The sequence below is a fragment of the Lathyrus oleraceus genome, chromosome 6 (assembly GCF_024323335.1).
Source record: "Lathyrus oleraceus cultivar Zhongwan6 chromosome 6, CAAS_Psat_ZW6_1.0, whole genome shotgun sequence".
Lineage (NCBI taxonomy): Eukaryota > Viridiplantae > Streptophyta > Magnoliopsida > Fabales > Fabaceae > Lathyrus > Lathyrus oleraceus.
Window position 1 is genome coordinate 321,478,546 of NC_066584.1, and position 17,132 is coordinate 321,495,677.

General features: G+C 31.4%; 1 protein-coding gene across 1 annotated transcript; it reads left to right on the forward strand.

Moving 5' to 3' along the window:
* Positions 1-333: 333 nt before the first annotated feature.
* LOC127098027 (guanine nucleotide-binding protein subunit beta-like protein) lies at positions 334-1,450 on the forward strand. Its single transcript, XM_051036528.1, has one exon. It carries the CDS (start codon positions 370-372, stop codon positions 1,345-1,347), a length of 978 nt encoding a protein of 325 aa, XP_050892485.1. The 5' UTR covers positions 334-369; the 3' UTR covers positions 1,348-1,450.
* The last annotated feature ends 15,682 nt before the right edge of the window (positions 1,451-17,132 follow it).

Consider the following 17,132-nt stretch of genomic DNA (forward strand, 5'->3'; position numbering starts at 1 on the left):
TTTCAAATAACTAGAAGACAATTAAAATATTTTGTAAAAATGGTCATTATTTTGATGGTCTTTATTTCAAATAACTAGAAGACAATTAAAATATTTTGTAAAAATGTTTTTTTTAAAAATATTTTGTAAAATAAATATGAAAAAAGTTATTTTATACTTGTTAAAAACATTTTTTTTTCTATAAAAACATTTTTAACAATGTAATGAAATATAAAAATATTTTAAATTTGAATTGTGACGAAATAGGTATAAAATACCGCCAACAGAATTTCTATAAAAGCTTCTCACATTCACTATAAATGCTTCTCACATTCACAAATTCACAACCAAACCCTAACAGCAGCAGCAGAAATCCACTTCCACACAACCATGTCTGAGAGACTGCTCGTTCTTCGCGGCACCATGCATGCTCACACAGACGGTGTTACCGCCATTGTCACTCCGATGGACAACTCCGACATGATCCTCACTTCTTCCCGTGACAAATCAATCATCGTCTGGAATCTAAACAAGGAGGACGAGACCTATGGTGTTCCCCGCCATTCTCTTGTCGGTCACTCTCACTTTGTTCAGGATGTTGCTCTCTCATCCGACCGCCAGTTCGCTGTCTCCTGTTCACGGGACCGCGAGCTCCGTCTTTGGGACCTCAACACCGGAGCCTCCTTACACCAATTTGTCGGTCACACCAAGGATATTCTCTCTGTTGCTCTCTCAAAGGACAACTGTCTGATAGCGTCTGGTTCTCGTGACGGCACGATTAGGGTTTGGAACACTCTCGGTGAGTGCGAATACACCATTAACGATGCTCATGCTGATTGGATTACCTGTGTTCGATTGAGCCCCAGAGATGTACAACCATTCATAGTTTCAACTTCATGGGATAGAACTGTGAAGGTTTGGCGTCTGAGCGATGGCAAGCTGATAAACACTCTTGTTGGACATTCTAGATATGTAAACACTCTTGCTGTTTCACCTGACTGTTCTCTCTTGGCTAGTGGTGGCAAAGATGGAGTTATCATTATCTGGGATATTGTGTCCAAGGGAAAGAGACTTTTCTCTCTTAACACCGGTTCTATTATTCATGCTTTATGTTTCTGTCCTAATAGGTACTGGGTTTGTGCTGCAACTGAGTCAAGCATCATGATCTGGGATTTGGAGAGCCAGACAATTGTTGAGGATTTGAAGATTGACCTCAAGAATGAAGCTGATAATACTACCACCGCCGGCGGTAGCTCTACCGACAAGGTTATCTACTGTACAAGTTTGAACTGGAGTGCTGATGGAACCACCCTGTTCAGTGGATACACTGATGGTGTTGTTAGAAAATGGGGCTTTCACAGTTGTTAGGGAAATTTAAAGCAATGTTTTGTGCATCTTATTTATTTTTGTGACTGTTTTGAGAGTGAATTTGTAAAATTAATAAGAGAGTGAAATATTTACTAGTAGAATTAATAAGAGAGTGAAATATATTTATAAAAATTTGTTTTAATATGAATGTTATTTTGACATTTAAATATAAAATTGACTGATTACACCCTCTAATTAATACTACCTCCGTTTTTTTTTATTATATGCCACTTTAGAATTTATACCATAATATAAGTCGTTTTATAATACCAATAAATCATTAATATTATTTTTTCTATTATACCCTTAAATATTTATTATTCTCTCTCCTTTCAATTATTTCAATTTTTATTTTCAATATCATTAATGAAGGATAATTTTGTAAAATCTTTTATAATTTATCTTTTTCATATCACAATTATTACATTTCTTAATACGTGTGAAAAGTCAAAAACGACTTATAATAAAAAAATGAATGGAATAATAATTAATAATATGGCAAAACTTAAAGGGATCGTTACTAGATAATGTTTTAAACCAAATTATTAGCAATATTGTCCATTGCTAATTGGCCGCGACCTATATAACCTTGTGACAATATTTATGAGTATGTTGGGGCTTGTAGCATAGCTAAGAGAATTAATTTGGTGGAAGTCGCCAACTAGGAATGAGTTCAGTCGAATAAAAATTAGTCGAGTAAGGATGAGATTGATTTTCACTTCAAGGCATATCCAAAAACTTTTTAGCATTTAAATCAATTCTAAACATTCTCTTGTCCTCTTTAGTCAAAAGGAAATTAGATTTATATACTACTTCACTAGTAATATAATGAGTATAATGAGTAGGGATAGACAAACAATTGATTATTATTTTTCATAATTCAAGATTAAAATATTGAATGAAATTTTTAATTCTAGCTTTGCACAATTCAACCCATCACTATTAAATGGGGGATGTATGTTTAGGAAAGTACTCTTGTTAAAAGAAGTGTTTGAAGTCATCTTCCTCATAAGACAATGAGTCTTTAAACAAGAGTTAATCTCTGATGATACTTGTTGTACACGTCACTCCATACAAAAGATGGGAGATTGTGGAGGTTTGAAAATCTTTTATTTAGAATAAAATCATTTGTAAAATCAAAGTTTAAAACTATTTTAAAACAAATGATTAAATAAGCAGCAGAAAAAACGATAAAGTAAATAGATAAGGGGTAAAGAGATACACCAAATATTTATATAGGTTTGACCTAAATTGACCTTCATATGTGCATATTTCCAGTGAGGATCAGTCTAAACTTGACCCCAAGTCAACAAAATGCATATTTATTGGCTACAATAAAGGTGTGAAGGGGTACAAATTATGGGATCTAGTTAAGAGGAAGTTAGTTGCCAACAAAGATGTTATATTTGACGAGCAATCGATGTTGGAACACTTAAATGTGACAGTTGTGTCATATATTGATGTAGAAAGTTCTAGCTAGGATGAGATTCAGGTGGGCATTGAGGAGACACCAGTGAGTCCAAGACAGATTGTAACCCAACAACAGGATGAACCAGACTCAGATTCAGGTGGAGTGCAAGATTCAGGTGGAGTACAAGACTATACAATTGTGGGTGATAGAAGAAATTGAATCCTTGAAAAAGAATGAAACCTTGGATCTTGTTCAACTGCCACGGGGAAAAAGAGTTATTGGTTGTAAGTGGGAAAAGTTCAACGCTCGCCTAGTTGCAAATGTGTATTCATAAAAGAAGGGGATTTATTATGATGAGATTTTCAGTCTGGTCGTTATACACTTCTATCAGAGCAGTATTGACCCTAGTAACCAGTAGGAATATGCACTTAGAGCAGATGGGCATGAAAACAACTTTCCTCCATAGTAATCTAGAGGAGAAAATCTACATGGTACAACCAGAGGGATTCAATGATATTGGACATAGGAGATTTGTTTGCAAATTGAAGAGGTCTTTGTATGGCTTGAAGCGGTCTCCAAGGCAGTGGTACAAGTGCTTTGATTCATACATGCTCTGGATTGGCTATAGAATGTGCCATTATGATTGTTGTGTTTATGTGAGGAGCCTTGGTGATGGCTCTTTTATTTTCTTGTTACTTTATGTTGAAGATATGTTGATTATTGTCAACCAATTGCATGATGTAAATAAGTTGAAGACCAAGTTGGATAAGGAGTTTGATATGAAGGATCTTGGTGTTGCAAAGAAGATTCTTGGGATGGAAATGTTGGTGTAAGCCCTATAGGTCAATACTTTTGGTACTTGTATCGAATTATTTAAAGGCATTTTCTTTATTATGGCTGATTAATAAAGTCCCTGGAATAGATAGTCCGTTTAATGTATTAAGTGTGACTTAATCATGAGAACACATTAAACATAAGGACACTATTCTTAAAGTATTCGTAGTCGAGCTTTAGTGTGAAGTGGGATAACATTAAAGCATTAAGACTATTATGTTTGTAGACTGATGATCATATCTCATGGATCATGGATAAAGAGTTATCAAGTCTTAAACATAGGTATGAATATTAGGAGTAATATTTATACCGGATTGACCCGCTATGAGAATACTATATAGAAAGTTATGCAAAGTGTCATAAGTTATTCTCATTGTGATAATAGTGTATACCACTCTTCGACCTGAAACCACTATGGATCTTAGATGTAGAGTCGAGTGCTTTATTGCTGATCCAACGTTGTCCGTAACTGGATAACCATAAAGACAGTTGATGGGTACTCCACAAAGCATGCTGAGGGACATGAGTGTCCTAGATGGAATTTGCCCATCCTGCGTAACAGGATAAATGTCTATGGGCCCAATATTGAACTGGACAAGGATGACACGGTCTATACCTTGTGTTCAATATAAACATAAGGGCAAAGGGGTAATTATACACATAATTATTATCACAGGAGGTTTTGTCAGATCACATGACATTTTCGTGACTTGGATAGCAGTGATGTGTTGCTAGATACCGCTCACTGTTTATTATGTTAAATGCGTGATTTAATATAATTGCCAACGCCGCAAAAACCTATAGGGTCACACACAAAGGACGGATTGATGAGAGATAGAGTAACTAAGGAACACCGTAAGGTACGGTGCACTTAAGTGGGAGACGAAATATGGTAAGGTACCAAATACTTAAGTGATTTTGGGCATATTATAAGATATGGGCCAAAATACACTTAAGTGGGTTTTTTTAGCTTGAAGCCCACACAAGTGGTTCTATAAATAGAACCCCTTGGGTAGAAGCATTGTCACTCCACTCCACTCAGACAGAAATTCAAGTAGAGACTTGGAATTTTGTTTCCCTCTTTCTCTCACTCAAGGCCTTCATTCATAACAGCTAGCACTGCGATTGAAGGAATCTGTTCGTGTGGACTGAGTAGAGACGTTGTCATCGTTCAAGTTCGTGATCGCCCCGTGGATCTGTATCAAATGTTTTGATCATTATCAGAGATCTGCACCAAAGGTTTGAATCGCCACAAGAGGTAACGATTCTATCACTGATCATGCCCATTCGTAAGGATCACTAAATGGAGAAATTTTTAAATTCCGCTGCGCCTTGGATGGCAATTCTCCAACAGGAAATTCACAGGGATCAATGAGCTAATAAATTACGGTTGTCTAATAAAAGCTATGTTAAAGTTGTTTTAAGAAGATTTGACACAAGCAAAAAAAAGTTTGTGAGTACTCCATTGGAAAATCATTTTAAGATTTATTTGGAACAATGTCCGAAGACTGGCTCAGAGATTGAAAACATGTCTAAAATTCCTTATTCCAGTGTAGTTGGTTGTTTGATGTATGCTATAGTTTGCACTAGATCGGATTTGGCACAAGCAGTTAGTCAAGTGTGCAAGTTCATGTCCAAGCCATGGAAGCAACATTCGGAAGCAGTCAAGGGGATCCTAAGGCACTTGAAGGGTACAACAGATAATGGTATCATGTTTATCAAGGAGCAGGGTGTTCCATCACTTATAGGATATGTGGATTATGACTATGCATGTGATATAGATGATATGAGGTCTATAATAAGGCATGTATTTACTCTTGTGGGGGGACCTATATGCTTGAAATCATAAGTTCAATCCATAGTAACTATGTCTAAAACTGAGGCAAAATACATGGCAGTAGATGAAGTTGCCAAGGTAACATTATAACTTACAGGGTTAGTGAAAGAATTGGGTGTTGAGCAAGGTGGAGTTCAGTTGCATTGTGATAGTCAGAGTGCTATCTATTTGGCGAACAATCAGGTGTATCATGTTAGGACCAAGCATATTGATGTGAGGTTCCACAAGATCAGAGAGTTGTTGATCAAGCTAGTCACCAGCGACAAGTTCAAACACTGTTTAGACTTATTACATATTTATCAGTGTTAAGCAGGAAGTGTACCTCCTCAGTTTCCAGTACGAATCATTATGCAAGAAGTCTTCATAGGGATTTGATATTCTCCAAGGTGAAAATTATTGAATATGGCTCATATTGTTGAGATAACTATGGGTTATTGAGATGATTATGGATTGTTGAGAGTATAACTCATATTGTGGCGATAATTATGGGATAGTGAGATAACTATAGTTTGTTGAGAGAATATCTATAATTATGGGTAGGGATAATTGTTTGTTGAGGGAAACTAGGGATTATGGTTTTAAATAATCTAAAACCTCATATTATATATACTGCTTGAGACATTGTAATCTATATGCAATTCACAAGTTATAAATAATAGGAGTTATAGTTACTCTATAGTCATAGACATGTGTAATTTGGTTGAACTGCGTGAACAAAGCTTTTGCGAGTTTTTCTTTACTCTGATCTGTATTCACGTTTCTGTTCTAACAATTTGAATTCTCTAAAGTCAAAAAAGGAGAATGGAGATTTATAAGGGGTAGAGGTGAAGACATTTCGTTCATCACCAGTACAGGTTTTTTTCTATATCTAATACTCATTTGAACATGTAGGAAAAAAAGGAGAGATTTTTTAGGATCAAAGGTGGTGATATCAACTCTAAATTTTTTCATATTGTCATGTTTAATAGGATGAGGAAAAAATCCATTATTACTATCAATGTTAATGATTTTTAGGTGGATGAGTGGTATATTTTCAGAAAGTGATTTTAAATCATTTTGAGAATCACTTTTAGTCAATTGGCGGTGATAGGTTTGTGTAGAAAATTTTGATTTTAAGACATTTCTAGATCATTATGACGAAGAGCTTGTGAAACTATTTAGTGTGAAGGAGGAGAAGAAGACCATTTGGGATTGTGATAATTTTTAGCGCCATGGTCTTGACAATGTTAAATTTGACTTTATTAAAGATTTTTGGATTGAGTTGAAAAGTTATTTTATGCCATTTTTTAGGGAAATCCACTTGTATGGGAGGTTGGTGAAAGAATTTACTTGCACTTTTATTGCTCTAATTCTTAAAGTTACTAATCTACAAAGGTTTTCTAATTTATAAAGTGTTGGCTAAAATGTTGATAAGCATATCTAAGTTAGTTATTAGTGACGCTTTCTATGAATCTCGGTTGACTTTTGTGAAAGTTCATCAAATTTTGGATGATATTCATATAGTTTATGAGGTGGTGGATGCTGGTATGAAATCTAAGAAAGAGCTCTTTATCTTTACATTGGATTTTGATAAGGCTATATGTTGTTTTGTTAAGAATGATATTTCCTACTAAATGGCATCATTGGATATTAGAATGTGTGACTTATGTGTCGGCCTCTATTTTGGTCAATGTGAACCTCACTAATGAATTTAGGTTAAAGCGATGGCTTAGGCAAGGAGATTTATTGTCATAAGTTTTGTTCATGCTGGCGCTAATAGGGTTATGGGTTTAGAGTCAAACTTGGGCACCAATCATTTACAATTTGCTTATGATAATTTATTATTGAGTGATAAAAATGAGAGTATCTTAGGACCTTAAAGGAAAATTTTATTCTTTTCGAGTTGATTTCGGGCTTAAAAGTTAACTTTCATAAGAGTTTGTTGGCCGAAATTAATGTGGATGATTCTTGGTTAAAAGACGCTTTGTTGTGTTTAATTATAAAATTGTCGAGGTTCGATTTATTTACCTTGGCCTTCCTATTAGAGGTAATTCTCGTCGTTTATTATTTTTGAATCCTTTGGTAGATCGTATAAGAAGCATGTTGTCAGAGTGTTAAAGTAGAAACTTGTCTATGGGTAGTCATTTAGCGTTGCTCGAATATGCCTTGTCTTTGTTGCTGCCTTATTTTCTTTCCTTCTTTGAATCTCCTTCAAGTATAATTTGTGGTTCTATGTACTTGCAGGTATAACTTTCTGCGACCTTAATATGTTTACTATAGTTTTGATGATGACAACAATATATGTCAAATGGCATGATGTGAAGTCTTCATTTATCAAGAGAATACAATGTTCTAGATATTCTTTGTGAGATCAAGATGTCAAGTCAGATTCAATGATAACAACACCTATAGTCAAACGATATTCAATGAAGTCCTTGATGATCTCCTGTTCAGTAAACCCTGATGATGGCGTACATTAAGAAGCTACATCAAGCCTAATTAGTTAGAAGAATCAATTCTCGGATGAAGTGTTGAATAAATGATGAACCAAGCAAGAGATCTTGAAGCTTCAAAGTCTAAAAGAGAGGAAGTGTGAAATCTTACACGGTCATGTGTATGTATGATCAATTAAATGTAAAGAAAGAGTAATTCTCGAATTACTAAAAAAACTCAGACTGGCTTGAAAATATTTTAAATATCTTCGAATTTACTAAAACACCTTAAAACGTATGGAAGAACTATCAAGGTGCATGTGGAATTGACCAAGAATACTCCCAATCATTTAAAAAACATTTTTACATTTCCTAATCAATTAAGGACTTAGTCTAATGGATTAGAGCAAGGCAAAATGCTCCTTAATTGATTATAAATACTCTTAACCGATTAGGACACATAACAGTTAGGATTTTCATTTTGAAAGTAGGATTGTCGTCTTTTTAAAACTCTCCATCGATTAACCCTGGTACTTAATTGATTAAGTCATTAAAAGACCCACGAATCTTTTTCTTTTTTTACCCAAACTTTTCTCCTATAAATAGAGGATTTCTCCTAATTTCAAAATACACTAGAAATTGAATCAACATTTATTCTTTCTCACTTGTACCCTCTCTCTTACTTCATATTTTTCTATCATTTGCTTTGAGTTATTCTATCATTTTTCACAACAATATTATTTATGAAAATGTTGTTCAAAAATGCAAGAAGGTGAACGATAAAAAAAAATTAGTTATGGAGGATGAATATATTTTTTAAATATGTAGATTAATATTAATTAAGAGAACTTTATTATTTTATTATCAAAAAGTTTAACATTTGTACTGACTTTAAAACATTTTTTTATTCATTACTATTTTTATTAATTTTTTTACAAATCCTTTTAAATTTTAAAAATTCATAAAATATTTGAAATCTTTTGAAAATTTATATTTTAAGTCATTTGAAATCCAAATTAAAAAATCTTGATAGTATACAAACTTTTAAAAACAGTGTATAAAATCAATATAATTAGAAAATCTTTTAAAATATTTTATTTTAAATCATTTATTTTGTTTTTAATTAAAAATAATATAAAAGGATGATATTTATTTTCATTTATGGGATGATTGAAATTTTTACAATTTGGTTTTGTATTGATTTGCTTTTCTACAATTACGGCATTTCTTGTTTCATTAAGGCAAGTTTTCAAAAAGAAAAATACAATTTTTGATTCACCCCAATTAGTAATAATGAGTTACTATTTCCTTAAATATTAAACCTATTTTATGCTATAAGTAAAGGTTAGAGAATTGTAGAGGGGGAGAAAAGTGGTAATGACCAATCACAAGGTTTATCTTATTGCAGCGGTTTTAATATTTATGACACCGCTTCTTTTTGCTGCGGAATTATTTGAGATCGTGAAGCAAATCCTATACTATTTTACACCTGCAGTTATCACAATGATCTTATTATGGCGTAAAGAAATTTCAATGTTGATAGGAATAGTTATGGACTATTTTTCTGCTTCTAATAAGATATCGACATATTCATGGCCAAAGCTAAGGTTTCACTTTCCGAAGGTTGCATGTCTTGTACCATGGAATTTGGTTTTGTTTATCTTCATATATGTTACTTTAATATTCCTATCAACCCAAGATTCGTGACATGTTATTTTTTGCATTACAAAATATACGTTTTTATTTTTAAATATAAGTTTTTATTCTCAGAACTTGAGGAATCTTTTACTATCTTTATTAAAACAATTAATAACTTAAGGGTGAAGATAAAATTCAGGTTTGTATTGGTGTCTCTAATGCCTTTAGTCTCTTTATATTTGTTATTTCATTATTAATTACATATATATTAATTACATTTTTTTTACTTTGTTATTCATTATAAGATTAAATGTATTTAAACATCTTAAATTTCACTTTAATTCCTCAAAATATTTCATTCAAAAAATAATTTTCTTAAAATTTTTTATATTATATATTTGATCCCTAATATTAAAATTGTCGTTAAAATTATAAATTATTTTTAAAAATAAAATTTAAAATATTTAGAAAAACCGAAAATATATTTAGCCGTTCATTCTATTATCAACAAAAAAAATTTAATTAAAAGTTTTAATTTTTGAATTAGGTCTATTATCAACAATGAGTAAATTATGCACGATTGTAACTTCTAAGTAATGACCTCTATAATGATTATAGAAGTTAGAAAAGTTATTAGCATTTAAACTAATTTAGTTTGTTTTATATTATGCAATAACTTATTTTAATACTAAGTTTGGAGGTGAGAATAATATTGAATAGACTAAAAAAAGCTACTGCATTTGTAAATTCAAATTTAAAAAATAGAAAATAAAGAGAAAAAATGTTCAATAAATTTGTGTGCACAAAATTAGAGAAAAAGTGGGTGTTTCACTCTTAATAATAAGTTTGATTCATTACAAGGGAGGGTATGTTAGCTAAAAAGGTGGAATATTCAGAAGAGAATAAAGTAATGCAAGTAGAATTTCCATGTGTAAAGTAGAATATAAAATCTAAGTTCTAATGAAATAGTTAAATCTAATATTGAAGCTTAAAACTAAGTCTTTGACTGTATGAAAATCCAAACTATACTTTATGTTAAGTATTTATTATAAAGTTTATTGTGCGACATTGGGCATCATGGGTTACACACACTCACACATGCACGCACGTGCACATCCCCTTCACACAAACACACATACACATGCACACGCACACGTACACGTGCACGTACGCATACACCCCTTCACACAAACACGCATACACATGCGCACACACACACGCACACGCGTGCACACTCTTACAAACGTGCGCGCATACACACATATACAGAGTTAAAATCAATGCATGACAATAATGTATTGGATCTAGTTGAGTTTCCTAAAGGTTTAAAACGGATTGGTTGTAAATGGGTCTTTAAGACCAAACGAGACTCGAAAGACAATGTTGAAAGATATAAAACTAGACTTGTTTCCAAAGGCTTCACTCAAAAAGGATGGTGTTGACTACAAAGAAATTTGTTATCATGTTTTAAAGAAAGACTCTTTGAGAATTGTTTTAGCTTTGGTGGTTCATTATGACTTAGAGCTTCACCAAATGGATATGAAGGTCGTCTTTCTAAATGGTGACTTAGAGGAAGAAGTGTATATGGCTCAACCTGAATGGTTTGTTACTACGCCAAAAGAAAGTTTAGTGTGTAAATTAAAGAAGTCAATGTATGAACTAAAGCAAGCTTCCAGACAATGGTATCTTAAATTTAACAATACTATTTTATCATATGATTTTATAGAGAACACTGTAGGTCGGTGTATCTAGATGAAGGTAAGTGGGAGCAAAATCATAATTTTGGTCTTATATGTTGATGATATTTTACTTGTTGCTAATGACTTTACTTTGTTACATGATGTAAAGAAGTCTCTCCAATAAATTTGAAATGAAAGATAAGGTGGTTCATCATATGTGATATGAACAGAAATATTTCGTAATAGATCACAAGGACTATTGGGATTGTCTCAGAAAGGCTATATAAGTAAAATATTAAAGAGATTCATAATGGATAAATGCTATGTTGGGATAATTCCTATTTAGAAAGAGGACGAGATTAGTCAAATGTAATGTCCAAAAATGAATTAGAACGAAAAGAAATGGAGTTTATTCCTTATGCATCAATGGTTTGGAGCTTGATGTATGCACAAACATATATAATATAATCGATGTATATACATGTATAATTTAATGTTCATATTGTATGACACTTGTGAATTCAATTAAGGATATCTTTTTGCTTAGTTTGTTATCCATATTATGTTGTATAATTATTGTTAATATGTGATGACAAATGTGTCTTTGAAGAGACATGAAATACACATAATTGTATCCCTTAAATATTTGAATTGAATTGATTTGTGATACATGGAAGAAATCAAGTTGATGAATAACTTGTGACCGCCATGATCCGATCATTTCAATTCATTAAAGATAACGACTTGATGCTTTTAATGAATGATACACAATTATGGTATAAGATTGAAACATCAAGTTGTCACATGAGTCAAGTGGGAGATTGTTGGATTAATTTATTAACCCATTAAATATGACTCATATAAATTAAAGATTGACTTAAATAAAATATGTCTTAATATGATAACGGTTTATGATAAATGTCAAAATAAAATTTAAATCTCTCTTCTCTATCTTCATGGATATTAGGAATAACAGTTGGGATGAGATGTCATTGTTGGAATAATTTGCTTATAAATAGGCACCATTAGAAAAGCAAACATAATTGTTCTCATTCTTTCTGGTTATCCCACAAACAAAGAAATGAAATCATCTTAATCATCAAAGTTGTATAAGGAAAAAGAAAGATAAGAGAGAATAATTCATATCAAGAATTAAGAATTGGACAAGAATCGACGTCATGGATCAAAGTATGTTTTTAATGTTTTTCATACAAATTAGAGCATCATGAAAATCATGATATCAAGATCCTAAATATAAAATATTCACACACACACGCACACTCACACATACGCACGCATGCATGCACACATACACATATCACACACACACACATACACACACACACAGAGAAATACACGCGCACACACACACACACATGTGCATGCACGCACACGCATACACACACGCACACGCACGCACGCACATACAAACACACACACACACGCATGCATGCGCACACACACATGCACGCCCACACGCGCACACACACACACACACACAATTGAGTTTAGTTGAGTTGAGTTGTTTTGATGTTTAATAATATTTGTTTTTTGTTAGCAAATTAATTTAAAATTAAATTGATCGAGGCTAGAATCGTGAATGAAACACTTTCCTTATAGTATTTTAAGCACTCTCAAATTTTCTTAGAGTTTGTACGCATGAATATTCAGGATAATTTAGTCTATACTCGAGTTTGCACAAGACGGATGAAAACTCGAATGTATGGAAGATGAAATACAGAATTTTGTGTGAAAAGGATAGACTTTTCTAATGTACTTTTATGAATCCATAATGCTCAATTTATAAGTCAAATTGATGTTGTTTCATAAGGTTGCGACTTGATGAAACACACACTTTCAACAACACTTTTACTAAATGTTGCATTGTTTCGCCTACAACAACATTTTTCAAACATTGCAATGCTTCGCTTACATCAACATTTTTACGAAATGTTGCACCTTCTTTTTGTTTAACAAACCCTTGGTCATTAATCGTGTTTAGTGTACCATCATACTATGATACTTTCTTCTAAACAAGAGGAGTCTCTTGAAGTTATTGTTTCCTTATAAGTCTTAGGATCATCTTCGACTTGAAGAATAATATGAATCTTACGAGCAAAATTCTTACTATTTCCTTCCATTAAATGAAATAAATAAATTGATTATCAATTTTGTTCGGTCCTAGATCCTTAGCCTTTTGGACTCTCTTTCTTATTCTAAGTTTTTATTGTTTTTCAACAATCTGTGACCAACTTTCGATTTGTGTTTTAACAATCCGTGGAGAACCTTCCTCACGAGGTTCTTCATTTGTGAAAATCTCAAATTTCTATTCTCATAATAATATTCTCAAAATTCCACAACTTAGAATTCAATAGTTACATTAGACTTCAAATTTTGAAGTATATACAAGTCATCATCCATTTTTAAATGATATTCATATGTTTTAGAATAATAAATTTCATCGAATACAAACAACTTGCATAGCACCTAAATTAAAATTCAATTATAATTATAAAATTTTTATAAATTTGATCGCTTTAGTGATTAATAAATTTTTAATATAACAATGCAAAAGCAGTAACATTAAAAGAAAAAATTAACATAGCAATGTTGCAGTCAACTAAACAAAGATATCCACCCAAAAATTGAAAAGGTAACAGAATCATTAAAAATTACATGTTATATATAAAATTTCAGTATATAGTAATGTTTCAATATGCATGTATATATAGTGTCACTTTTATACCTTGTGTGCATATGGATAACTTTTCTATGTATTGATATATAAAGTACCACTTTGATACTTTCCTTTTTTAAAGTTTAATTAAATCTTTTCTTTTCTAAATTAAATAAATAACATTGAAACAAATTTATACATAATTAACAAGTATATAGGATATGTAACATTTCATTACACAACACATACGACATTGCGGAAATCATGCTACAGTACTAGAATTATATATATATATATATATATATATATATATATATATATATATATATATATATATATATATATATATATATATATATATATATATATGCATTGTTTTATTTTACTCCATATTCACTTTGATGATCCACTTTAATTAAAATATTATTATTATATATTATGATTATATATAGGGAAATACTAACGAGTGTTTTCGGGACACTGATTAAGAGATTAACATGGTAAGTTAAACATTTAAGAGATTAAAAAGATATTCTTTTTCTTCTAAATATATGTATATTCAATGCACTGAAAATAAAAATAATTAACTTTTTTAAAGAATATTGTAGGTATTCAATAAACTGAACATAACATAATTTCTTTATTTGGAATTCTTAACGAGTATCTCGGGGACACTGGTTAGCATGACCTTTATATATTACTAAAAATGATAAGTAATTTTCATTTAATGTTCTTACATTAGAATGATATATACATATACCAATATATTCATATCAGATGTATCAACAAACATTATCGAAAAAATTATAACATTGTCATCAATGGTTAGAAAAGTTCTATTTATATTTTTTTGATATTATATAACTTTCACAATGCTGTAATTTTAATGAGAAATGATAAAACGTATCTGAATCAATCATGATGATTCTTGATACTAAAGTCTCGATTGTCATTATTTGAAATACTATAAAATTATTAAAAAATTAAATTAAAATTAAACTGATCGATGCTAGAATAGTGAATGGATCACTTTCTTTATAGTATTTCAAGCACTCTCAAATCGTCTTAGAGTTTGTACGCGGAAATATCCAGGATAATTAAGCTTATACTTGAGTTTGCACAAGACAGATGAAAACTCGAATGCAGGGAAGATGAAATCCGGAATTTTGTGTGAAGAGGATAGACTTTTCTAATGTGTTTTTCTGAATCCAGAATGATCAATTTATAAGTCAAATTGTTGTTGTTTCATAAGGTTGCGACCCTTGATGAAACACACACTTTCAACAATATTTTTGCTAAATGTTGCATTGCTTCGCCTACAATAGCACTTTTCAAACGCTGCACTGTTTCACATACAACAACACTTTTACCAAATGTTGCACTGTTTTTCCTACAACAACAGTTTTCAAATATTGCACTATTTTGCATTCTGCAACACTTCACGAAGCATTGCCTATTTCCGAATTCAAACATACTGCAACACTTCACAAGTGTTTCCTTTTTCTGAATTCAAATATACTGCAACACTTCACAAGTGTTGTCTATTCTGAATTCCAAAATTAATCTTCACTTAAATATTTTTTTGTCATTTTGAAACACATTCAAGATTATTAACTGTTAATAATTTACAACAATTTTTATGAAATGTGTTATTGACTTCATAACAGTATTGATTATTTATCCTGTATTCTTTTCAATTTTCATGTCATGTCATAATTTAAATTTAGGGATGTGATAACTCATTTTATGTGACTTATTTAGTACTCAAATAATTTGATACAACACTTATATCTCATGTGTTTAATGTTAATTTAATATGTTTTTCAATAAATTGTTATGTTTAAGAGTGATCACACTAGGTGTTCCATATCATAAATTTACTTTGTTTTTAGTGTGCAAGATTAGAAAATATGTTGAGCAATGTTACGACAATCATATGAGATCAATTTCTAGAAAGATTTGTGCCAGAAGAAACTGATTATGTGTGTTATTCATGAGCTGACAATGATTTGAATAAGATTATAGAAGAAGGAATTATGACTGAGTTGTAACGTTAATGGATAACGATGAACACAAGGTTCCAAAAGTCTGCAAAATCTACCAAGGTGTGTAAAAGCTAATACACTACTTCCACAAGATCATGTTGTCTCCCATGTGCATTGTACTATCATAGTACACATTCTAGAAAAGGGGAATATTCTTTTTTTCTTTGGGATAAAGTTAATGGATAATTGCAAAGGCCCGAGATCAAAATAGAGAGATATTGTGCAACTGAAAAATATTATATAAAGAGATCTATTATGCAATTAAGAAAGAGGTTCTACAATTTGGAAGAATTGTTCATGAGAAAACTAAGAAAAACCATAGTCCGGTTCCACCTCATGCCCCGTCAGTTATGAATGAATAGAATGTTGGGAGGCACGTCACCTGAAGTCACTTGATGTTTACAAAATTCAAATGCTTGAAGTGTTACTCTTAGGGTTATCATTTCTATTCTCTTATTTAGGAACACATAGCTTAAGTTCTTACCCGCTTGTGTTTACTTTGCTCAGTATGAGCTAATTTTACTTTGTTGGGTAAATTGAAGTTTAATGAAATAGTAATCTTTTGAATGTTATGAATGAGTTATTTTGACTTATTTTATTCATGTGAATTTATGTCATATGTTTATTCCTATGGCTGGCTACTTTAAGAGTATACACAATAGTTTGTTAGGCTAGAGAATAAATAAATTTTATGAACTAATGTTGTTAAAAATCAAGTATGTATACATTGACTACTTAGTCACTTTAGGGATAAAAGACTAGGGTCATAGGGCTAATCAAAGCAAATTTTATATGAAGTGTATTTGTCTTATTGTAAGTCTTAGGAATAAGTCTGGTAATGAACTAATGCATATTTTTATATTGTAGACATACACCACAAGGTTGAGTTTTTGCCTCGTATGTCACGACACTACTCATCATTTACAAAGATTACTTGAATTTAATAAATGAAATATTGTCTAACATATTCTCTCACTTTGTGTTAACCCTTAATTATCATCTATATTTTCCACATTTATGGCCATGTAACACATACAATTATTTCATTATATTTTCTCATGTTTACTTTACAACTTTTTGTATGAAAATTATTATGATTAATACAATTCATGTGGGATTGATACTCTTTTTTATCACTTGATATTAGTTTGACTCTGCATATTTGCACATAAAAATAGTCATCAATCCCACTTTCTACATTAAAGGAATGATTCACCTCAATCATTTCACTAGGGAGTCAAAGCACAGAGACA

Excerpts from the sequence above, each read along its gene's own strand:
- LOC127098027 (XM_051036528.1), top strand. The coding sequence starts at position 370 with ATGTCTGAGAGACTGCTCGTTCTTCGCGGCACCATGCATGCTCACACA.